The 23,722-nt window shown below is 40.2% G+C and overlaps 5 protein-coding genes across 8 annotated transcripts; 1 reads left to right on the top strand and 4 right to left on the bottom strand.

Annotated features, from left to right (window-relative positions):
• Positions 1-241: 241 nt before the first annotated feature.
• On the bottom strand, positions 242-2,680 carry LOC131448234 (dual specificity phosphatase 29-like). Its single transcript, XM_058620513.1, has 3 exons — positions 2,238-2,680; positions 1,806-2,023; positions 242-898 (listed from the first exon to the last, which is right to left on the bottom strand). Exons 1-3 carry the CDS (start codon positions 2,363-2,365, stop codon positions 696-698), a joined length of 549 nt encoding a protein of 182 aa, XP_058476496.1. The 5' UTR covers positions 2,366-2,680; the 3' UTR covers positions 242-695.
• Positions 2,681-3,680: 1,000 nt separating this feature from the next.
• LOC131448450 (dual specificity phosphatase 29-like) lies at positions 3,681-10,744 on the bottom strand. Its single transcript, XM_058620917.1, has 4 exons — positions 10,674-10,744; positions 8,074-8,258; positions 6,956-7,176; positions 3,681-6,190 (listed from the first exon to the last, which is right to left on the bottom strand). Exons 2-4 carry the CDS (start codon positions 8,226-8,228, stop codon positions 5,964-5,966), a joined length of 603 nt encoding a protein of 200 aa, XP_058476900.1. The 5' UTR covers positions 8,229-8,258; positions 10,674-10,744; the 3' UTR covers positions 3,681-5,963.
• Positions 10,745-10,964: 220 nt separating this feature from the next.
• Positions 10,965-13,969, bottom strand: LOC131448452 (dual specificity protein phosphatase 13-like). The gene is made up of 3 exons (XM_058620920.1): positions 13,737-13,969; positions 13,305-13,522; positions 10,965-12,790 (listed from the first exon to the last, which is right to left on the bottom strand). Exons 1-3 carry the CDS (start codon positions 13,862-13,864, stop codon positions 12,576-12,578), a joined length of 561 nt encoding a protein of 186 aa, XP_058476903.1. The 5' UTR covers positions 13,865-13,969; the 3' UTR covers positions 10,965-12,575.
• A 682-nt stretch (positions 13,970-14,651) lies between these two features.
• Positions 14,652-17,768, bottom strand: LOC131448451 (dual specificity protein phosphatase 13-like). 2 transcript variants are annotated; one of them, XM_058620918.1, is made up of 4 exons: positions 17,644-17,768; positions 16,739-16,820; positions 16,435-16,652; positions 14,652-16,327 (listed from the first exon to the last, which is right to left on the bottom strand). In XM_058620918.1, exons 1-4 carry the CDS (start codon positions 17,726-17,728, stop codon positions 16,134-16,136), a joined length of 579 nt encoding a protein of 192 aa, XP_058476901.1. In that variant the 5' UTR covers positions 17,729-17,768; the 3' UTR covers positions 14,652-16,133. The 2 variants fall into 2 exon arrangements, with proteins under 2 accessions (XP_058476901.1, XP_058476902.1); XM_058620919.1 differs by lacking the exon at positions 17,644-17,768 and having other exon boundaries at positions 16,739-17,247.
• Positions 17,304-23,626, top strand: LOC131448449 (sphingomyelin synthase-related protein 1-like). 3 transcript variants are annotated; one of them, XM_058620915.1, is made up of 6 exons: positions 17,304-17,388; positions 19,462-20,037; positions 20,501-20,596; positions 20,736-20,853; positions 20,957-21,107; positions 22,079-23,626. In XM_058620915.1, exons 1-6 carry the CDS (start codon positions 17,318-17,320, stop codon positions 22,381-22,383), a joined length of 1,317 nt encoding a protein of 438 aa, XP_058476898.1. In that variant the 5' UTR covers positions 17,304-17,317; the 3' UTR covers positions 22,384-23,626. The 3 variants fall into 3 exon arrangements, with proteins under 3 accessions (XP_058476898.1, XP_058476899.1, XP_058476897.1); XM_058620916.1 differs by having other exon boundaries at positions 17,334-17,470; XM_058620914.1 differs by lacking the exon at positions 17,304-17,388 and adding an exon at positions 17,658-17,966.
• The last annotated feature ends 96 nt before the right edge of the window (positions 23,627-23,722 follow it).

Here is a 23,722-nt window from a genome sequence, read left to right as displayed (position 1 = left end):
TTTTGTCTTTTCTTGTTTGTTTTTTTCTTGTGTGTAGTTTGCTGATTGCACACCTGAACATCGTTGACTTAATTAAGACCTCAGAGGTTCTGCAGTGTGTGAGCAGAGCAGGAAAACTGTCTTCACGACTGTAAGTACACATGTTTGTCCTTCAAAACAGCATTTAAAGCAACACAATGTAGCTTTTGCTGGACTTGTTGTCACTGCACACAACACACAATGATGGCAGCAGATGTTAAACGTCTTCAGCATTTTATTTTTCCTTTTTTTCACCGAGCCCAGTTCAGCATTACTCGTGAACTCGCTCGACCTGAATCTCTGTGACTATTCCAACTCAAAAAACTTCCACGGACAGATTTTCAGGTGCAGAGAGGGTATTTTTAAAAAATCTATTCTTCCTGTTACAAGTCAGTGAGTCATAGACATCATTTTAAAGCTGTGGAAAAAGTTACTTGTTACTTTAAGCTGTGTTTCAGCAGATGTAGTAGACATGTCCTTATATCCATTTAAGAACAGCAAGATTCATCTGAAAATTTATTAGAAAAAGCTCTTTAATCCACTGGAAATATTCTGTATAACTTTCATTGTCAAATGCATCTGCTGTTGAAGTGCATGATATAGATATAGTCAAATCCGGATTCTTTGGTATGATCTCAACACTGACATGAGAGGAACCTTCTCTCCACATCTCCATATCACGTTGTTCTCCGCTGCAGAGCCAAGGATGAGTCCAGGTGACGGAGCTGGTTGAGAAATCCAACATTTGGCAGAACGTTCCTGTGCTGGCGAACGGTCCGTACTGCGTCAATGAGGGTGAGTCTCTCTTTGATCATGAGGAAAGCCAACACGAGAGTCGCAGAGCGGCTGATTCCTCGCGCACAGTGGACGAGCACTTTACCTACACAGACCAGACATCATGTTACCACAAACAACACGTTCTCATACAGCTAATACAAGCAAAACACACCTTTTTATTCATGAATATGCTTAGAATTGCACACAAATTGGGCCTCAGCATGATAGTTTTTCATACTCCATAGCTGGTAATTGTGTAAAAATGCAAGTTGCACCACTCCTAGTTGTTGGTCTTTTTCCATCAGGCTGTGAAGCAAAATCCAAACAGACTATATTTAGAAAACAACATATGTGGGCAGCAGTCTATTAGTTTGGATGTACAGCGTTTGTTTACTTCCATTTGGCTTTTTTATGTACTTTTATGTCCAGACTAGATAAAAATGTGCATAATAAGACAAGTGCTTCCTTAACTTTTTATGTGAGAAACCATTTATCAAAAAAATGTCAAACCATTGTAAACCAATTTACAAGAACAAATTGGTGCATCATTATGATTTTTGTTTTTCACTGATTTCAGGGGCAGAGCTTTGACAATGTTGATGGGAAGAGGGCAATTTAGTGTTTTATTGTTGACGTTTCCATATTCATTAAGCCTAGTTTTAATAGCACTCAAAATGTCAGCTTAAAGGTACAGTGTGTAGAATTTAGTGCCACTTATTGGTGAACTTGCATGTTGCAGCTGAATGTCTCACCTCCATGAGAACCTATGGTAGTTTTCAATTATCTCATTCTGTGGTATTACTGAAAACAACAATTCATACATTCAGGTGGTTATACACTCAAAATAGCATCAGTAAAATAGTTAAATGTTCCATTTTTGCTGAACGGAAATAATTTCGCCTAAATCTGGGCCTTTTAATGAAGCATGTTATCAGATTATATTACGAGATGCAGCAGCACATTGCTTGTTGTGTTGCGTTTGTCATCGGTGGCTAACATGTGACTCCTACCTTTGTGACTCAGAGCACCATGAATGAATTCGGCCGTCTCTGTGAAAAATGGGCCCAAGTCAAAATCTTTACAGTCTGCTGCTTCTACGCCGTGATACAGAATGTTGGTGTCTGAGTAGAAAAGTGGTCCAGTGTCGATGTGCTGGACTCCGTCTGCGGCGTTCACCACGTGTGTTATCCTCAGATTCACTAGCAGGGATTTATCCTGAGCTGTGGCCCTGGAAACGACACAAGGAATGTACTTAGTGGTGTTTTATCTCCTCGGTGAGCAGCCCCATCAGCATATGCTTGCAAATGTATCACTTGTGACTCAAATGTACAGATTTTATATTTGTCCCATCAGTTTGCCAAATAGCGGCTTTGTTTGCAGCCACAGTTTCTCAGTCTGATCACCATATTGCAGCGGGGCCCTGAAGTGAGAATGGCACCTACGCATCTCCGATGTAGAGGTTGGGCCAAACCTCATTGACAGCTCCAGTGGGGCGTCTGTTTCTCAGCAGAAGGCTGAGCAGATCGCAGGTGGGTGGTGTCTGATACTCTGGCTCCTCCTCTGGCCTCATAGCTGCATGTTTCACTGTGGTGTTGTCGTGCAATCATCACAAATGGCATTCAGCAACTTGACACATAACCTCCCCAAATACTTGCTGTTCTTGGACGGAAAATTTGACAAGTCGCTGTGGCCGTCCTGTTCCTGTTAGTTTTTCTTCCCTGTAGACATTTGGATAAAGACCCACAGTATAAACATGAAGCTCATTGCCGCAGCTCGCCGCTGTTTTCCATCTGATCTAGATTATCAGTGTTGTTTAGAGGCCGGGCCTCGCTGGAATGAGACAGCTGAAGATGCCAGAGTCTGGGCAGGAGCAGTGTGGACTATTTATTCCTCGCATGACTGTGACAGAAGCCAGGCAGCTTGTGTTGTGACAACTTTAGCTACAGCGCCACAGCAGTGCTTACAGTTGTACTAGCATGAGTTATTCAAAACATACTGGGACACTATTTTTTTTCATCACACCTCCATGATGAGTCACGTCAAAGTGCATCAGTTTGTGCCACATGTTATTGGAGTTTAGAGTTATCGTTACAGTAAAACGTAGTGGTGTATAACCTCTGATGGGAGAATTAATTATTAATTTATGTTTTTTCCAGCTGTACTCATTTACACAGGATTTTGTATGTTTGTAGTTTAGTTTCCTGATTCATTTGATGCATTGAGGTCTTTGCCTTCATTGGTACATAATTACAACAGTCAGTAAATGGTGTCAAACCATTGGCAGGAATGTTGATCCCACCAGTGTCCTCATCAGTGACGGGGCAGTAACACGTTACTTAGTCACATATGACTCTAAAATTATTATCCTATCTACTCATCAACTAATGTAGGGATTACAGTGTACAAAGAGAGTAGTAATATTATGATTACTGAGCAAGTTAATGTTGAGAAACTGAATCACAATTTCATTTTTTGATGACTGGTATGCAGAAAACAGTTAAGGTTGTCAGAGACAGTTTTTTGCTTTTACTGTCATTCTGCAGTTTAAATAATTTAACTTGTATCACTTTTTAATTGTATTTACAAAAGAAATATAGTAATATGACTCATTACTTTTGATTTCAAGTAATAAGTCAATTAATATTATTACTTTACATATTGTGTGAAAACCCATAGGTAAAGCAATATTATTACTTTGTGATATGTAACAAGTAAATGATTCCATTTCCTGAGTAACTGGACATGCACAGTGTTTACAAAATCTGACTGAAGGCAAAAACGTTGCTGCGTAGTGACGACCTTCATCACTGAGGCTAACGTTACACACGTCCTGATGCGCTGTATATACAGTTCATTACATAAATATGAAGCAACCACACATGTGATATGATACAGTGCATATCAGCCCTTTTATTGCAGTGCAAAGGAAATCAACATAATTTGATTCAACACGATTATGAAGCAATTGTCCCTCTGTGTTGGGGGAAAAAAGTCTTGCCAAACATTTGATTTGTGGCAGTCTGGAGTGTTTACTTCTTCCTCCTCCATGACTGTGATAATATGTGACTCACACAGACAAGCCCTCAACTTCTACAAGACTTGGCCAAGAAATGTGATGAGAACTGACACTGACAGCAGTGGAGATCAATCATAAAGCTTGAGTCCATAATTTGTTTCTGAAAACCTTTGTTGTTGAAATCCTCCTCACGTCTGGATAGCCATCAATAAATAAAGACGTCTGGGGGAAAAAACAAGCAGAATCTGGTGTAGTCGGAGCCTGGAAAAGGTTATAATAGCAGGCTACACTGCAGTCGATGGGAGTGTTACACCGCACCCTTCACTCAGAGGTCTGCCGTCGAAGCTCCGCCCTCAGAACACGAAAACACACAGCTTTGGTGACACTGACTATATCATGTCTGAATCACCTGGAAGAAAACGCAGAAATGTAAAATGTCATTTTTCAGCCTCTGTTTGGTCTTTGAACAGAAACGATGCCACGGTCTTGTGCTGCATCTTTCAAGTGAAAACAGGCTCTGTCAAGCAAAACTATCAGACCTGACTTAGAGAGCGTTAATGTGTATACAACAGCATCGTAGAGGAGGACGGGGACAATTCCCAATATGCAATACTCAAGAGTTTTTGTTTAGTACCCAGGTAGCCTGGAAAGGGTACTAAGTGAGCATGGGGGTGGGTGTTACGGCCTCCTTTTTAAGGATGAGGCTCAGTAGGAGACCAAACATACAGGACTCCACAACGTTATCATAATAACGTTGTGGTGATAATAGTTTCAATTTATGAAACAAAATGTCGAAACAAAAAGCAGGTAGCATCTGGGCCAGCCCAGCAATGGGCCTTAGGACCCAGCGCGTCCACAAAAGAAAAATAGAGGCAATAAATAAAACCAGAAAACAGGACTGCTGGTAACCTCCAATCAAATAAAACTGGAAAAATCATCTATGATGGGAGGACGGAAAAACAAAAAGGTCCCTCAGCTGGCTGCCCATTCTCTCTCATCCCTCTCTCCATTCTCTGTCCTCCTTTTGAACTTCCCTCCCCACGATGATGCTTTCTCCCTCTCCACTCACAGCGCAGGGATTATATTCACTGATACGAAACACAGGTGAGTGGAGAGGTAGAGAGGGAGAGGAAAAAGAAGCTGCACACATACGCCCATAACAGTGGGGTCACCATGGAAACAGCAGACAAATCTGCTTGGGACCCATTTTGTCACCCCAAAATCTAACCTTTGTGGGGTCCACATGGACATGCTGCATAGAAAGCTGTCTTGTTTTTTTGACGCGATATTGCTGTTGCCTCCAGCTGTCCTGAAATGAATCACTTCCTGTGTGCAGCGCTAGAATGGCTTTGAATGCAATTTATCTTTGTTTATATTTAAATGTTACGCACTACAGTTTTAACATTATTGCAATGACCTGCACAGGTAGACAGGTGAGTAACATGCACCACGAATGCACAGATTGGTCATATTTATTATACTATTCTGAACTACAGACACTAGATTTAATTTTTTTCCCACACAAACAAACTGATAGCTAACAGGACGTGAAGAGAATTGAAACAATGTACTCAACAATTCGAGAACAATGTCTTGAATACAAGATTGTTGGTTGAATAAAGTCAGTCCTTTAGTGTTTATATCCGGTGCAAACTTGGAGGTAATTACAAGTGTAGACATTTATGGTGATATTATGCAAAGTGGCGAATCTTAACAGCCGTTCTCCACAGCACCACCGGTGGTCAGAATCTCCTCGGGGCGCTTTTAAGAGCTTCTCCTCTATATTGGGTGTAAATTAATTACTGACCTGGGTAAGAGCCATCCATTTACACCATTTGCATTTTACACTGGTCGTGTTCATTGCTGAAGGAAATAAAGAAGAAGACATCCAGTTCAGCTTCTGTGTTTTTCCTTTTATGTCTCTGGAGGATGAGGATGTTGTGTCTATGCAGTAGTTGTTGTTAGGATGAATTCATTATCAAATTAGTTTCAGACAGTAAACATAAAATGGGTTAAAGGCTTATATTTTAGTATGAGCAATTTGTCTTAAAGGTCCAGTGTGTAACATTTAGGAAGGTTTTATTGGCAGACATTCTGATATATACTGACAGACGGTTACGTGGTAATCCACTGTTATGGCCAGATTTTTATCTCAAGTCCGCCCATTGACGCACAAGCTCCTCGATGACCCCTGGTAGTGCAGCTGTTTGTCCAGCTCTCTGAGCTGCTCCAGGAAGCCGTTATTTGGCGAGATGTTTCTGTTGGCACCGACGGCTTTGATCGCGTCCACCAGCGTCATGTGCTCATGGATCATGAGGTAGGCCAGGACTAGTGTGGACGAGCGGCTGAGACCCATCGCGCAGTGGACGAACACTTTACCTATCAGTGGAGAATAGAAAGTCAGTTGCATATCAGCCCTTAGTTCCCGTCTCTACTCATAAGCCTGCAACGACTGGATTATGGTGGTGCACTTTATTCTAACGGTCTAATTTGTTACTTCTCTGTGGCTTAAAAATGCCGTGCACATCACAGAGAAGAGTACTTCAAACTCCAGACTAAAAGTTTTCAACAATGTTGCAACCAATGTTTCTACACACGGTAATCCCTGCTTCCTTATCGGGCCTGAGGATTAGGGCGCAGAGGAGCGCGTAATTGAACTGTCTCGGCGGCTGTGTATTTCTGCCGGGGATTACTGTAGGCCCCGCCGCACACTGGAGCCCTCCATCAGCCAGCATGTGAAGGAGGAGGCCACATCTTATTACTGTCATGTCAGATACCGACTTCACTCTGCATAACAGGCCAGGCAGACACAGGCCACAAACATAATTGTGTAATTTCCATGTCCAATAAAAGTGTTGCTTACAAATTACCAGGGCAATCCATTTAAAACCAATTTTCCTGGCCAAGGTCTGCGCTTATGAGAAGATTACCGTGGGGGAAAGATATTAGCTTGATATTATGTTTAGTGTTTGATTTGCATTTTAATGACTAATACAACTGGGGGCTCCTGTAATGGGAATTGACTGACAAATGTTTCAGCACCTTGCCTTGCAGAAAAAAAAAACAGGCACGTGTGCCTCAAGTTAACTCTGTAAAAAAAAACGAAGAAAAAACGACGATGAGAACACGGTGTGGTCTCCTCACCTGTGGGTGAGCTCAAAGCATTCTTGATGAAATTGGCAGCTTGGTAAAAGAAGGGACTCATGTTAAAGGATGACATGTCAAAAGCCTCCACTCCATGGTAAGTGATATTGGTGTCTCTGTAGAAGCTTTGGCCCGTGTTCACGTTGAACTTCCCATCAGCAGCGTTAAGCACGTGGGTGATGCGGTGAGCTTGGAGTGTCCTCTTGTCTTTGGCTGCGTACCTGTGGAGAAAATACAGTTATATATCAGTGGGGAAGGAGGGGTTTGTTATCTTTATGGGCACCAAGCAAAGGTATATTTTATATCATATTAATATGATTATAGATAATGAATACTCTGTTAAGTGGTGTTTGAGCTGCAAATATCCACACCAATGATTCATAATAACTAGCACTGATTCAAATACTTTACCATCAAATTAGTGTTTATTTTTCTTTTTAACAAACATGGTGAATAGATGGGGCATGAGACAGACCAGTTACAGTTACATTCTGTAATGGATTCTGTTAAAAAGTTGGATCCAGGATTTATGTTCTTTAAAGAATTTTTTTTGTCAATTGTTGAGATGTTTGTACCAATTCACAGTCATTAACTTTTACACTTATTGTTTATATCCTGTCAGAATTAGATGCTTTTTGTCTGGTTTGCTGCTGCTGCCTGTCCTTATTTGGGCTTTTTTTCTTCATCTCACGTGCTGTTTCATTGACGTGGCCTCTGGTTACCTTCTTTCATGCCAACTCTTCCACACATCCATGCCATCCTCTCTTGTTGTTTAACACCGACTCCTCTGCATTTCTGAAATCTGTATTTAATATTCTGTCCCTGCTTGTCCATCGGACTGAATATTTACCACCGTGTACTTCTGCCTCCTCCTGTGATGGTGTGTCTGCTCTGGGCTCTCTGTTCCTGCCTCCCTCAGCCAGCTCACGCACCTTCAGTCAGTAAACCTCCTGAACCCTGAATCTGAAACTATTCCTTTTATAGTATGTACTACTGCAGTGGATTTTGATCACTTTTGACGTGATGTACTAATAAAAAGAACAGGACGTCTTTATTAATCTTATTACACAATTCTACGGAAAGAAATGCACGTCTCGTGTCGGTGAGTTAATTCTCACATGTCTCCAATATAGATCCTGGGCTGAACCTCATCCAGGTGGTTGCTGGGTCCTTTCTTTGTCCACATCAGCCTGTGCAGCTCTGAAGCCGGGGGAGTCTCGTACATGGTGCCTGCCCCTTCGGAGCTTGCCAGGCAGCTGAGGCCTCTGGGCATGTCTGAATATTTCACCTCTTCGTTTACAACCTGTCACACATTAAGTACAACATATCGACTACGCTCTTTAATTTGACAACATTATCTACAATCAGTGAAATATGAGAAGTCATCAAAAAAGTGTGAACATTGCTTTTTTCTGTGCTTCTTGTAAACATTTTAACGAAGGAAATATAAACACATTTTCTCCACTTTAGTGACTGAGTTATGTGCTTTGTTGATTGTCCACATGCGGCTTAATTTTGAGTGAGGTTAACCCTTTACCACGACTATATTTGGTAACTTTCACAGCAGTTCCAAAGGGCAAGAAGTGTGGTCATACGGCTCAGTCTTCTCCTGCCTCTATGGTTATCTCAGAAACTAATTATAGTAAGGTGATGAAATCAATCAGATGTGTTGGAGCAGGGAAACATCTAAAACATGCAGCACAGGGGTCCCCAACGACCAGGATTGGGAAACACTGTTCTAAAATGTTCTAAAAAATACTGTTCCTTTCACTTTATTTGTGTTTTTCTTGTATATTGTAATATATACTCTTTTCAGGGGGAAGGAGCCATATATGGTACCTTCATGGACCTTGGTTTTCTATATCCTCCAATCATCCAAATTTTTAATTTGCAAGTATTTTAATGTGCCTTGTAACTGTAGCTCCAAACCTTTAAATACAAACATTTAAACCACTGTCAAATGAGTACACACAATGATGTTTATCAGCTCCACAGGACTCTGTTGAGTGCTCGTCAAGACAGATAGAGGCAACAGCAGCATGCTCTTGTAAAGTGAGACGAACAAAATCATCAAAGGTTAGGGAGCTGCATCCTCAGCAGTAAAAATGGTGGGATCTTCCATCACCTGCCTCTAATATAACCTTAGACCTACTGCTCCATGGTGTCGCCTGTGGAAATGTAAGGCTACAACTAAAGCATAAGCAGACCAAAATAATCAAATGAGCAATAATAATGAATAACAATAAATCTTGATTTATACAGCACTCTCCTTAACAGTGTTACAAAGTGCTTAGCATTCCAAATCAAGTCCAGTAAACACAAAGTGCTTAACAAGAAGTAATAAAACAAAGCGGTTAAAAAGTACACGGCCACAAATGAGAAATTAAATGACTCCTTCAGGCACTGGTACTTCCAACAGGCTTTACTGATGTGAGGACACCATTGTAGTTATATATACATTAAATAAAATATGTTTTTTGTAGAAAGGATTCATTGGAATATTGGTCTTTGGGTCTGCCACCAATAAATACACTCCACTGCAGTGACGGACCATAAAAGCACATTATTGTCAGATGACACTCTTGTTATTTTGTGCTGGTAGATGTATTTATCTCCACAGATTCAGAAAACTGGCATTCACGACTTATAAACATGAGCTTTTCATTTCCTGCAGGCAAGTGTAACCTGTGCATTTACAATTTACACACTGGGCTTTAGAGAGATTTATACTATGCATACTGTATACATTAGCATCCGTTTAAGGAGCTGTGTGATTCAGCTCCGAGCTGTGGACATTCGGCGGTTCTGCGCTCATTGTTGAAGCGAAGAAACCGATGGCGGCTCCTCTTATTTGCTTTCTGCTGGTGTGAGGAGACGTTATGTGGCACTTAGGGTTCAGAGACGTATTGCTGTGTCCACAGGGATGAGTGAGTCGTTGAGACCAAATCTGATTCTGTGACCTTTTCCTAAGCTGTGGTGGCATATGGAGGAGCACTCAAGACATCATGACGGCTTCATCCATCTCTGCATGTGCACGTGTGTCATGTGGAGTGTGTGTGTGAAAAAGCTGCACCTGATGCAGTGTAATATGCTGCATGCATATGAGCGAGTGTGTGTGTGTGTGTGTGAGTCTTTGCGAAAGTACAACATGTGCCCAGAGAACCTGGAGGCGCTTCTTTCTCCTCATTGATCTATAAGTACAAGCCTCCCCTCCCTCCCACAGTCAGGGCAGAGAAATGATTTCCCTGGTGCACATGTTTAAGTGCAGCGCTGCTTTCATAGCCTCCCCCTTAGGCTAACCTGTGCTTCCTGCTCTACTTCTGTGTAATTAAAGCTGCTATGTATGGGTAAGTGCCCACGGTTAACATGGAGGGCAAATAAATATGGCTGCCGTTTTTTTAACCCTCCTCCTCTGGGCCTCTTCTGGGGAGTTTTATGAATTACACTTCCATGTTTAGCCTTTTAGATGTGGTTCATGTGGATTTGTGAGCTAATTAATAAAAGAGGAAAGTGTAATTCAACAGCCAAGATCTTATCATCATAGTACATTTATAAAAAGTGCTTCATAAACATGTTTGCCAGGCAAATAAAAGTGCACGGTAGAATAAATCCACACCCTGGAGTTCATGGTGTGTGTATATATACTGATAAATATTTTTCCAACATGGGCCTGTATCTGCAAACAATTCGTAAGAACACACTGGTATTAGACACATACCTTGTCTGGAAACGTTGCCTTTTCAGGGTCCCTTGGTAGCGCTACATGTAGGTCGAGCACAACTGCCTGTGTTCCACATGGTAATCTACCCTGCAACCTTTTTTTCTATTTTAACATCTGAATCTCGGCCCAAAATAATTCTGGCATCATCTCCCACATTCCTTAAAGGTTACTCGAGCTGCCAGCACTGGAGGGAGGATAGGACACTGCTTTTTTTAAAAGCAGGAGAATAAGAAGCACACTGCTGCCGTGAGTGAACTTAAAACCGTAAAAAAAAAGTGATATAAGATATAGGTTTATAGCATTTAATGAACATGGGACAATAAATTCAAAAACACACATTTACACATAAAAAAAAGATGCATTGCAGATATGAGGACTGAGTGAATATGAAAAAAACAATTATACAAGTGTAGATACATGAACATTTCCATTTACCACGTAAACATTTTCTCCATATCCAAATAAAACAACCGCAGAAGAAATCGTTACATATAAACTGAACAGAGCGACACCACAGTTAGCTCTGTGACAATAATCTGAGAGATTATTATTGTGTTCATTTAAATGTTAATTCTACTGACAAAAGTGTGTGTGTGCGTGATATAATGAGGCTGTAATCGTTTAGAACAGGTAGAAATTGCTGTCACAGTCTGATATAAACATGTTTGTTCCTCTCTGTGCTTGTCATCAGTAATTCCTCTATAGAAAATAAAACCAGACGCCTTTGATGCACAGTAGTGAGTGGCTCAGATAGCAGGACAAATACACCAAAGAAACACTGTATAATGCAGTTTGATTCCCATTCTGACTTTGAACATTCTCTTGCAGAGAATAACATTTTTTTCTGTTTTCTGCTAAAATATTATCCTTTGTGTTTAGAGATTTGGTCCATTCTGCGGGGATAAAAACTGAAGTGGTTGGAAAAATAAAAGGCAAATCTTACAATTATGATATAACTGAAGACATAGTCATACAATCTGAACATCTCCAGAGCTCTCACTGTCTCTGTGTTCGTTTCACATTACGTTGAGATTCGACTAAACGAAAATTGTAGCCGTTTTCACAGAATTGGTTTTGTTTTCCTCGTGTACATATGTTTTACGTATTACATAACTGAATTTGTAACCGATCTATCTCAATCTTTGAGATAGTTAAATACAGGTTAAACTAACTTCAATGTGCAACAAAACTGTCTTTTTAAGACGTTCTTTGTTTTTAGCATTTCAATCTTCCAAAAGATAAATAATAAAGAAAAAAAGAAAGAAATGTTGAAAGCCATGTTAGTGGGTCCATGAGGACAATGCAGCCCATTGCAAACCAGACAACAGAACTGGAATATTAGTCAAATTTAGCTCAGCCTGAGGGGGGCGCTAGTGCAAAGGCCATGTTGATACAGTGTTGTGAAACTGGTTTTGAATCTCAGCTCTTCAGATTTGGTTGAACTTTCTTCAGGTCAACCGCGTCCGAGAGCTTGAGCTTAAAGAAAAAACATGTGCTGCTTGGAAAGTAAAACATTTCTCAACTTCTGACACACATGATGCACTTTGGCCGGCACTTGACGACCTCCACTGCATGTGTAAATTGGCCGTCATGCTTTGCTTTGAATGTTGGCGTGTTAATGCAAACACGAGATGTGCTGACATGTTGCTTCATAGGGTAAAAAAAGTTAAGAATATGTTTTTTTTAACATTGAGCATATTCATGTAAAACTGGGGGTTGAGTAGACAATATATTTAACATGTTAACAGGAAGTGCAAACTGTAATTCGGTCATTAGATGAACCAGGTTTTTAGTTTCCTGTAGACACATGTCAGTCTTGGATTGATGGGCTGCGCTATCCTCATCCCTACAGACACCACGCTCACGTGTGGCTAAAGAACTGTAAACTTCATCTTACGATTACAAGATCTGACACGTTTTCTTTTTTCTCTTTGTCAGCTGGAGATCCAGATCCAACAGCAAAGCCAGAAAGTTCCTGTTGGGGTAGATGGCTCTCTTCTGGATCAGCTTCTGCAGAGCCCGTTTGAGCGAGAGCTGACGGTAGATCATGAGGTACGCCAACACCAGTGTCGAGGACCGGCTCATTCCCATGATGCAGTGCACCAGAACTTTCCCTGAGAAATGGACAAGAAGAAGGGAAGAGGAGGCATGAAAAGGAAGGATTAGAGTGAGGCCTCAGTCTTATTAATATCATACATGGCTGCCCATCTCACTGTGTGGCTTTTCTTTTCTCCAGCTGGGAGCTAAAAATAGAGCCAACAATTCATCGCCTTTGTTCATTTAAGGTTCCTTTTTCAGAAGGGACCTGGTCTTTTTAATCCCAACTCATCCTCTGCTTGATAGGTTGTTTGAAAGGTGCCATGGTCACATTATAGATTTAAATTCTGCAAGGTAAGACACTTATTAATACCGCAGGCTTAAATTACACTTACACATCAATACATGGTGTTAGATTATGGTGACATTTGACATTGGAAGGGCAGCACGGTGAAAATAAAAGTGAAATAAAAGACATAACGGACAAAAATACAATATGTGTACAGAAAATTAATGCATTCATGTAAATACTGAATTCTATCATTAAAACAAAGGTAATTTGTGTGAAAAAGAAGCCTTGTGTCGTCTTACCATCAGGCGACTTCAGAGCTTTATGAATGAAATCAGCTGCAGGCTGGAAGTAAACATCCAGATCAAAGTGTGTCGAGTCATCTGCTGGAATGCCACAATACACAAAGTCGTTGCCATAAAAGCTTTGGTTCCCTACGCTGCCTCGCTTGGAGTGGGCAGCGTTTAATACATGAGTTATACCTAATTTCAGCAAGGCAGCCTTGTTTTGGGCTACTGCCCTAGCAAGACAAAGAGACAGAGACAAGTTCAAGACTTATGTCAAGGCTAAGCATCAAAGCAGTTTTAATGTCAGAGTGATACAACATTTGGCAGGCAATACTGCATGGCAGTGGTAATAACCTTGGGAGCTTGTTTAAAATTAAAAGTTTCACTTTCCCTTCCAAGGCAAACTCATAAAGTCTGGTTTAAATTTGCGATGAAACATATACTTACACGTTCCCAATGTATATGTTTGGCCAGACCTCGTCAACTTGATTAAGATGTAGTTTGCATGAGTCCAAAACCTTCTGTAAATCCTTCACAGTCAGATATTCTTTTCTCTTGTCTTTGACAGATGACATTTTGAGTCCAAATCCGCCCTCTTGGAATGAATCCTGGTCCGAATGTTTGTTGTATTCAAGCAGTTCCCGTCTCCTGCGGCTCAGAATGATGTGTACGAGCAGGTGTTTATCTGCTGTCACTGGACTAATTTAGTGCCTAACCTAGTGTGTATTCTTTTACGTGTGGAGGGCAGAACAACAATCTGTGCAGCCCCAGAGTTTGCTCTCTTATACACTGCTGTGGGACTCTAATTTAATAAGCCTGAAACAGAGATGAATCATTCCTTAAAGCAGTGATAATTGGATGTAATTATGGAGAAACATTTTCGAGTACTTTGCTTACATTGAGAAAGTGCACACACCATGTGCAGTATTAATGAAAAAGAAATACTCTATCGGCTTCATGGAACTAGTTCACTGCTCTGACATTAATATCTTGTGAAAGCACATTGAATGAGAAGAAGGGGAGGGAATTAAGCGTTGCCCGTTGGCTGCACATGACATCAAACGGCACTCGCACAGCTGTAAATATCTGTTAACCCTGCTGTTCTGTTCCAGGTTAATTCCACACATTTCAGCTTCTACACTGAAGGAAAACATAATTAACCTCACTTTTAAGCCATTAAACATAATGACTTCTTTAGTCGGGGGGGCATAAATGTGTACGTGCGCAGAGGTGGAAGCAATCATGTATTGTAAAATGTCAACACTGTTAGAAAATGAGTCAATAAATGTCTGCGGGTCATTTTGACCTGGAGACACTTATTGATTGATTATCTGAGGTGTTGCTTCTGCTTATTGATTAACGTACCGTGGTGTGTGTGTGTGAGAGAGAGCTAAAGCCTCTTGGGTATGTGCATAATAATTGGCAGAAACAGATTCATACCTACAGGTGAAATCCTGTGTGTGTGTGTAGAGTTGTGTTTGCTGCACTTTTTGTGATACACTTTGTACTTTATTTTAAAGCACAGAAATTCTCAAAAGGAGGTTTTGAAATGAATTCAGTAAAGATCCAAGCAAGATGTAATTAATATTTCAGCTCTATGAAAATGACACTTGACAAAACCAGTGTGGATTAATGACCCTCTTCACCCCCCCTTGTGGAATCAGAGATGAGGCTGAGGGGTCACTCTCATTGTACAAGAACAAGAAAAAAGATCTATGACAATGACAGTGACTCTGTGAGGCTGTGCATTCATACCTAGCGCTTTGGGCTAAATGCAAATAGGCTCATGTTGACGTGTCTCATGTTGCACCATGTTCCCTGTCCCACTTTAAGTGTGTGAGCACACGTGTATGTGGGCAGTATGCTAATTACAAGGAGCGGCGATGATCACATTAGTGCGTGGGTTAAATCCATGTGTCCTTTATATGAAGCATGTGCAGAGTCACAATCACAAATACATATGGTAATTGCTCGCGGGGGTTAAATTAGTATATATTTGCTAAACACTGTATATAAACATAATTAATGTATGTAGCATATGTGCATAGCAACGTAAAATGTCTTTGCAACCTATAAGAGAAAGGATTTAAACATTGTTTTCTTCTTCAACTATGTCAATGAACACATGAAAAGCTTTTACCAGCTGTTTGTTAGTATGAGGAAAATCATTCTCAGGCATGTTTAAGAATGTTCATAAATGGAACTAATGGGAACATGGCGGATATTCTGTACAGTCAATATCATGGTTTATATGATGATTAATAGCTGTTGGAAATCAGTAATATGCATTTAAAATATCCATAACTCTACTTATAAATAAAGACTGTTGTAAACTGAAGATTAATTAATTCACAAAGACTAAATTAGAGGCTGTTGAAATTTAGTAATACTGGAGAGATCTAACAAAACACATCATGCTGTAAAATAAGTACAGTAGTTACATTTTATGAGTGTGTTGTACAGAGGGATTTAAAATTAAAGAGTAATGTTAAATAAAAATATAATAAAAAGTTACAATATTTAATACACATTGTCGTTTTGACCAACAATGTATTGAATGTGGTTTTTCTTTAAGATATTGTCAAAGTCCATTTGTCTTAAAATGTATTCTGCCTATGAAATTACACTGATCTATGATAATGTAATAATGTGAAAAGGCTGCATTATTCACATTAAACACAACACCATGAAGGAAAACTACATGTCATGCAATAACATTCTTGAAACAAGTAAGTACAGTATCTCCCTCCACTGGCAAGTCCTTCACGTCACTTGTCTTGAGTTAAATAGGCATGTAAATTAGAATAAGAATTGAATCAGATTTTCCCCCTCATTCAAGTGTTCTCATGGTGTCTTGCGTAGTTTCATGTCCAAAGCACGAAGCTGTTTGAGGAATCCTCTGTTCGGAAAAATCCACCTGTGCTCTTTGACCTCATTGATGGCCTCTAATAGGGTATAATGGTGGTGGATCATTAGGTGTGCCAGGACGAGGGAAGCAGACCTGCTGACTCCAACTGCACAGTGGACAAAAACCTGAGCTGGTGAAGAATTACAATGCAGTGGGTGGAAAGCATGAGCTGAGTGATATTCAATGAGGTCTTAACATTAGAAATTAGGGATATTAAAGCAACATAGTGGTATTTACCTCCAGGCATGTTAAGTGCATCTTTAATGTAATCGGCCGAGGGAAAGAAATATCGAGAGAGGTCAAATGTCGGTGAGTCATCTGCAGGCACTCCATAATAATCCACAGTGGATCCATAGAAGTCATGGCTCCCCTGACAGTGCATCCTCCCATGGGCCGCATTCAAAACATGAGTGATTCCGAGCTTCCACAGACTGTAGCGATCATTGGCCACCGATCTACGCTCAATGCAGGATCAAGCATTTATTATAAGAAACACATTATTTATAAGATGAAGAGAAGTAGAACAATGTGCTGGACTTACATGTCACCAATGAAGAGGCTGGGCCAAACTTCATCCACATGGTTACCAAACCTTTTTCCACCATACAAAACCTTCACCAAATCTTTCACAGAAGGAGTGGTAGGAAAAACTGTGTTATTATCCTGTGGATTATTCATTCCTGACCGCATGTACATTTAAATAACTACTAACGACATCATTTCTTCTCTCCAAATTTATTTTCCAACTCTGTTGAGCCTTTATTACAATCACATTGGTACTGACAAGGACAGGTGCTCCTGGGCTAAAATTAAACTAGTGACCTATATACTGGATGCCGGTCAACCTCCCACCTTTAAATCATTCTGTATATTTTCTGAAACGTCGTGATTTTGCATTTTTAGCTGCACAAAACAAACAAAAATATTCTGTGTCTTCATCACAACAATCCCAAGAGTACAGATTTAAAGACCCTGTTGTTTCATGTTTTCACCAGCAGGTGTCACTGCTGGACAGCTAGATCCACATGCAGTCACCGGTTGGGCGAAGAAGCTGTGTAGCAAATTTCAATTTTACGTGCGCAGCTATTCTGGAGGTTACAGCCTGGTGTTGTTAATAGACATGCTAACGAGCGCGAAGCCAAGGCAAAATGACTCCCGACGAATCCCTACCATCACAGCTAAAGCTAAAAGGTGCCCAGACGCATGTGAAATGCCGTTCAGTTAGCTGAATCAGTACGCCGCCGTATTATCTTCAGTCAAATTTTTAGTTGAGGTGAGTAAACGTGACGCGCACGCTGCATTACAGCTAACAAATGGCATGCTAGTTAGCTGACGTTAGCTGAGGCTGAATTAGCCTGCTGGTCTTGATTGTTGTGATACAGCAGCGGAGGATGCGCTCGTTGTCGCTTTCTTGTCAACCTCAGGAAAAACATGAATGACACACACCGAGTGTGACTGAAAGCTGACAGGACAGCGAGGTGATGGAGATGCTCGGGAAAGAAGTTAGCAGTAGCTCCGGGGCCCATTTCATTGATAATAAGCGATTTAGATTAGTACAGGTGGGCGTGAATGATAGCTGACAGGCGTCACAGTTGCATTTTGTCAATTAATTCATTTCATTTTCATCAGAGTCTGAGCTCGGGGCGGGGCAAGCGTCTTATCTTTTACTTCTCAGAATGTCCTTTTTTTAATCTTCTAAAAACATTTTCCATAGCTGGGAAATGTTATGGCAAGCTCGTGAAACGTATCCCCAAACTCAGAACTCCTCTGTAAGTATATAATATGAATATAATACAAATAAAATATATTTACATGCAATTTTTTTAGCTGGATACATTTTTTTCCAAGATATTTAGATCGCACTTGGATCAAAGTCAATGACGTGGTACTCGTCAACTAAGTAAACATGACTCAATTTCTCGTGTCCTAATTTTAAAATCTTCAAAGTTGACATTTTACAATACATGATTGCTCCCACTTTTGTCGTGAAAACTATGCCATGGGTGTATGTCATTGTTTAGTGGTTGTGTTTTATATTTTAAAATATGTGCATCACCGTCTGTGGAGTCAACAACAATCAAAATATTTTTATATTTTATGTCAATTTGAAGTGGATGAGTGATATATTAATGGTGAAAATTAAAACAGGCCTACAAAACAGAAATAAAATAAACCGTTTAAAAACACCATATTAAGTTCACTACTCAAATGTTTTCTCTTTTGATTGAAACTCAGTGTCACCTATTCCTCTTCTCAGGTCTCATGTGAAATTAACTTTCTCTGATTGTCAGTCTATTTTTCCTCCCTGCTCATCACAGCTTTTCATTTAAGGACAGACAATGCATTTGCCTTTGATAATACTATGAAGTATGTTTAAATAACTCTGGTAGATTGTTTTTACTTTGAAAACGGAAGGAGGATGCATTATTTTTGTAGCATATGCGACAGAGTACACTGTTGTGATTTGCAATGTTGAAGCTGTAGTGAAAGGTAATTCTCTCTGTTTATGTTGATGTAAAAAAATAGACTGGGAATTTGGATCCCAGGAAAACCAGCACAGTTCATTCCATGTGACTGCTATATTCATGTGTCCTGACCCAAAATAACATTCGGCAATGCAGACATGCTGCACCTACTGTTGCTCCAAATCACTTATGACTGGCTGAGTGTCGTCACGTCGTAATTTACAGCATATGTTTAAAAAAAAAAGTGCTGTCTGGATCTGGACTATGGTCTGCCTATTAGTAACCTGGGCAGTAGAGGTAATCATTGGAACAGAATTAAGAGAAAGGTTATTGCCACTTAAAAACAACCCAACATTAGGAATGGGGGCATGAGACTGATAATAATGAGATTGAGAGAGGACTAGCACAGAAATCTGAGTTTCTGTTAAGTTTAGTCTGGGGAGTAAGTCTTCTCTTTTACCTATATTTGTAGGGTTTGGTTAATTTCCACTTTGCAAACTTTGTTTCTTTCATATATTTGCTCAAGTTGGGAAAGTCTTGCATACCTGTAAAGCTCCAGAGTCAGCTTCTCTTTGTTTATCACTTCTAACTTTTTTACAAAGAGAAGATACTTTCTGTCTATGTTGCAGTTATGGGTTTCATATTTATGGGTTAAATTGAGTATTATGGTTAATAGTGGCAGTTTCTTGAAAGATTCCTTTTTTTGTTGGAGAGGAAGTCAATAAGGAACTGATACTGTGAAGGAGCACCTAGCTGTTTGAGTTCTACGTATTAATACTGCTGTCCTTTTCTACTACAGCTGTCGGAGAGACGACGAAATGACCCATCTGAGTGTCCGTCACTGGACTCCCAAACATGTTGCCTCGTGGCTCAAGGAAGAGGGCTTCTACGAGTATGTGGACTTGCTGTGCAACAAGCACCGACTGGACGGCACCAGTCTGCTCGCCCTCAGCGAATATGACCTCCGCTCGCAACCTCTGGAGCTCAAGGTGCTGGGGGACATCAAGCGTCTGATGGTGTCTATCCGTAAACTTCAGAAGCAGAATGTGGACGTGTTGGAGGAGCTGGGTCTTCCCTTTGAGGGCCACTCTCCCTCAGGCTCTGGAGGCAGTTTGGACTGGCTGTGTAATGGTGACCAGGGCAGAGACTGTGACAGCACTGACACAGCACCAGTGGGAGAGGAGTATCACCAGTATACAAATGGAAAGTACAAGCAGCAGACCAGGCGCCTGGATCCAGAGTACTGGAAAACCGTGCTTAGTGCCATCTATGTGGTGATTGTGTTTGGGTTCACATCCTTTGTCATGGTCATAGTACATGAGAGGGTGCCTGACATGCGCACATACCCTCCACTGCCTGATATTTTCCTAGACAGGTGGGTGTTTCAGCAGTAGTTGCACGTCGAAAAAACTCTTTATTACAGACCAGGTGAAACTTTGGGCTGAAGCCCTTACTCAGACAAAGATAAATGCAGCAGAGTCTTGAGTCAGCAGTGAAATGAAACCATATGGTGGACATGATAACTGACCCACTTTCTTGTAGCATGGTTCTATGACGGTCCTGTATTCCTGGTGGTTTAGATTTTTTTTAAAACATACTTTTCATGGTAATGTCTTGGCTTCTTGAGAGTGCCAATTTCACAGAATTAACTATTTACAAGCTCAAATAAAACTTGCTTAGGCCAGTTATTTGGGCAGCTTACAAACCTTAAAAGTTTGCCTCAGTCTCCGGTGCCTCTATTCTTTGTTATTAAATGCGTAATTTAATGTTTTTCCTCAAAGTAGTGGCAATTTTGTGTTTATTTGCAAAAATCATTTATTCATTGTCCCTTTCAATAGCGTGCCTCGAATACCCTGGGCCTTTTCCATGGGTGAGGCGTGTGGAGTGATTCTCTGTAACATCTGGCTGCTTGTTCTGCTGCTGCATAAACACAGGTACAAGCCAAACAGTCATTCACATGAATACAGTGTTGCCAATGCAGGGATTATTCTGTGGGTTGCCCACTGTGTTTCCCATGAATCAACAACAGGAAGACTCAGAATGATGAATATTATTATTAATCACTACTTGTAGATCCATCCTGTTGCGGAGGATGTGCAGCCTCATGGGGACGGTGTTCATGTTGCGCTGCATCACCATGTTTGTCACCTCCCTGTCAGTGCCAGGTCAGCACCTGCAGTGCTCAGGAAAGGTAATGCGCCCACACATTTGCATGAATCACGCCAGAAACTGCACCATTTTTGCTTCTTTAAAAGCCCACAGAGTTAATGGCTTCACCTTCTCTCCTGTCCTAGATATACGGTGATATATGGGCCAAACTGCAGCGAGCTGTAGCCATCTGGAGCGGTTTCGGGATGACCCTGACAGGAGTGCATACATGTGGTGATTACATGTTCAGTGGTCACACTGTGGTCCTCACCATGCTTAACTTCTTTGTCACGGAGTGTGAGTAGCTTCTGTTTATTCTGTCAAGCTGTGATCCATATAAGGTCATTTTGTCACTTTGTTTAACATTCAGTGGGGACAAAATTAACATTATATTTTAGTAAACCCTTTAAACCTTTTGATTCATAGCTGACCCATCTCCCATTGTCCCATGAATTACCCCGAAGCTATGTGACCATTCCCCTTTTTTGCAAATTAAAAAACATATGAGGCATTAACCTGACTCTCCTGGGAGAGATCTACAAAAGCATCACTTAAAATAAAAAATACTCCCTTCAAGCTGACCCGTTAACAAAGACCACAAGATTCCTTAATACAGTGACCCTGGTTTTGACTAGCACACATTTTTGTATATGTAAGCCATTTTTTTGCAGCACAATGTTTTGGTATTTTACATTTAAAATATGAGTTATCTGTCAGTCATTTTCTTAATTAATCAAGTACTTGGGTCCACAAAATATCAGAAAATGTTGATCAGTGTTTCCCAGACTTTGAATTGATTATGTTCTCATAAACCTAAACAAATCCGTTTTAATGATTTCTTTGTTAGCTGAAGCAAGGAAACCACAGACATTTCACAGTTAAGAAGCTGCAAACTCAGAGAGCTTGTTTTAACTATTAAAACAGTCAAACTGATCAAATCTTGACTAAAAATGGTTGGTGATTAATTAATTGATAAATCCATTAACTGTTGCTGCAGCTGTGCTTAATACAACCTTTTTTTTTGGTATGAAGACTTGAGTAACCTTGCAGATTTTGTTCACATGTCTTCATAATCGTCATGGGAAATCCTGAATTGTTGAATTGAAATATGGTTAAAATATTTAATGATGAGGACACTACTGTGTTTGGTAAAATTGTCCCTTTGCTGCCACACCATGTTTTTATTTGGTATTACAGCTCTGGTTTAACTCCAGTCTGAATTGGTCAGAAATAAAACCAAACCTGCTCTTTCTGTGTCTTTTACACAGACACACCACGAAGCTGGAACTTCATTCACACACTGTCCTGGGTCCTCAATCTTTTCGGCATCTTTTTCATCCTGGCTGCCCATGAACACTATTCCATCGACGTGTTCATCGCCTTCTATATCACGACCAGACTCTTCCTGTACTATCACACTCTAGCAAACACTCGGGCCTACCAGCAGAGTCGACGAGCTCGCATCTGGTTCCCCATGTTCTCCTTCTTTGAGAGCAACGTCAACGGACCCGTCCCCAACGAGTACTGCTGGCCCCTGGCTTGGCCTGTTGGGATGAGGAGGCTTATCGGTTAGAGACCAAGCGCTACAGCTGGACTGTCAGAAACCTAACCTGGTCTGCTTTGTGAAGTTGCCAACAGTGGCCAATCCTGTCAGCACTGTGGCCTGATGGGATACACCGCTATAACCTTCTTATAATCTGGGACTTATCTTCTAACCTATTTCACTTGTCGCCATTTTTAGGAAGATTAAACAGAATCTATAAAACTGATTTAAAAACTGAGCCGTGGAGATACAGATCATGTCACTGATTTTTTTTTTCATAAAAGTTCGCCGTATACGGCATTAATCTTTTTTTTTTTTGGGTACGTCCCAATTTAAAATGTTATTAGGATAGCATATACATAAAAAGAAGGTACAAATAAATGTTCTCAGGCAGCAGTGTACCGAATCCTTTCCAGCAATGTATTTCTTCTGCAATTAAAGTATCTTCAAGGGTTCAAGGTTAGGATCTTCCTGATTATCACTTTGTAATTGATCAAACTATAGTTATGTGGACCACTCTCAAAGCAATATGCATAAGAGCTACAGTATCTTACACTGATGTTTGTATGTATAGTATTATGTTCCATCCTGTTGAGCAGCAGATGTTTTGAATTCCATTTGCATACTTGTATTTTGACAATGACAGAAATCCACAGCTCATCACAAAGTAAACTTGCATCGACCCGGGTTTTATTGTTTATGGAGTGTTTCTCTTTAATTGACCCACACAAAATGCATCAAGAAATGTATTTATTGGCCAAACACTATGGAATATTTTTTTTCCAGCTGTCTTAAATATAATTTATTTGCCAACTACTGTGACTGATAGTTTTCTGTGTATGTTTACTGTTTGGTAGTTGTATTGTGCTTTTTTTTTTAATTAACTGTACATGATGAATGACAAGACCCAAGTATCTAATTTGATCTTTTTCAAATATTGATCCTTTGACATTAATCTAAAGTAATGGTTCCAATAAAGGAACTTTATTTGTAGGTATGTGTTAACATTAATTTATTTAATTTTGTAAATGTTGATAGGTATTTTTATATTTCATGAACAGTTATAGCAACATGCTCATGGAGAAATGTTTACAGTTGCTCTTAATGATGTATTTGTTTTAAACACAATGTGCTATTGAAGTCGATGGTTGATTTCAGGTGGACCTCGACATTTCATTGATTGAACTTTTGACATGGCAGTACGTTGTTGTCATTTTGTCATTAGAGCATGTTAAGATCACAAGTATTCTGAATAAAGCTGACAATTATTTGAGCTGTGATACTCTTATGTTTGTATGCTCCTGCAAACCTTCTATCACATTTTATGTCTCATCTAGTCATGAACATCATTAAAGTGCTGAAATCATAG

Source organism: Solea solea, chromosome 21 (assembly GCF_958295425.1).
Source record: "Solea solea chromosome 21, fSolSol10.1, whole genome shotgun sequence".
Lineage (NCBI taxonomy): Eukaryota > Metazoa > Chordata > Actinopteri > Pleuronectiformes > Soleidae > Solea > Solea solea.
The sequence above is the reverse complement of the archived record's forward strand: the minus strand, read 5'-3'. Positions and strand labels throughout refer to the sequence as shown.

Bases quoted from the DNA above. Each gene is read 5' to 3' on its own strand.
- LOC131448234 (XM_058620513.1), bottom strand. From the start codon at position 2,365: ATGAGGCCAGAGGAGGAGCCAGAGTATCAGACACCACCCACCTGCGAT. The intron at 2,024-2,237 runs GTAGGTGCCATT...TGTCGTTTCCAG, and splicing joins AACCTCTACATCGGAGATGC to GGCCACAGCTCAGGATAAAT. The intron at 899-1,805 runs GTAGGAGTCACA...TGGTCTGTGTAG, and splicing joins TGGTGCTCTGAGTCACAAAG to GTAAAGTGCTCGTCCACTGT.
- LOC131448450 (XM_058620917.1), bottom strand. From the start codon at position 8,228: ATGCCCAGAGGCCTCAGCTGCCTGGCAAGCTCCGAAGGGGCAGGCACC. The intron at 7,177-8,073 runs GTGAGAATTAAC...TTTTCTCCACAG, and splicing joins AGGATCTATATTGGAGACAT to GTACGCAGCCAAAGACAAGA. The intron at 6,191-6,955 runs GTGAGGAGACCA...CTCCACTGATAG, and splicing joins TGCTTTGAGCTCACCCACAG to GTAAAGTGTTCGTCCACTGC.
- LOC131448452 (XM_058620920.1), bottom strand. From the start codon at position 13,864: ATGTCATCTGTCAAAGACAAGAGAAAAGAATATCTGACTGTGAAGGAT. The intron at 13,523-13,736 runs GTAAGTATATGT...TTGTCTTGCTAG, and splicing joins AACATATACATTGGGAACGT to GGCAGTAGCCCAAAACAAGG. The intron at 12,791-13,304 runs GTAAGACGACAC...TCCATTTCTCAG, and splicing joins AGCTCTGAAGTCGCCTGATG to GGAAAGTTCTGGTGCACTGC.
- LOC131448451 (XM_058620918.1), bottom strand. From the start codon at position 17,728: ATGAAATGGGCCCCGGAGCTACTGCTAACTTCTTTCCCGAGCATCTCC. The intron at 16,821-17,643 runs GTGTGTGTCATT...CTTCTGTGAAAG, and splicing joins TCAGCTTTCAGTCACACTCG to ATTTGGTGAAGGTTTTGTAT. The intron at 16,328-16,434 runs GTAAATACCACT...ATTCTTCACCAG, and splicing joins TGCACTTAACATGCCTGGAG to CTCAGGTTTTTGTCCACTGT.
- LOC131448449 (XM_058620914.1), top strand. From the start codon at position 17,767: ATGATAGCTGACAGGCGTCACAGTTGCATTTTGTCAATTAATTCATTT. The intron at 17,967-19,461 runs GTAAGTATATAA...TTTCTACTACAG, and splicing joins CCCAAACTCAGAACTCCTCT to CTGTCGGAGAGACGACGAAA. The intron at 20,854-20,956 runs GTAATGCGCCCA...CTCCTGTCCTAG, and splicing joins ACCTGCAGTGCTCAGGAAAG to ATATACGGTGATATATGGGC.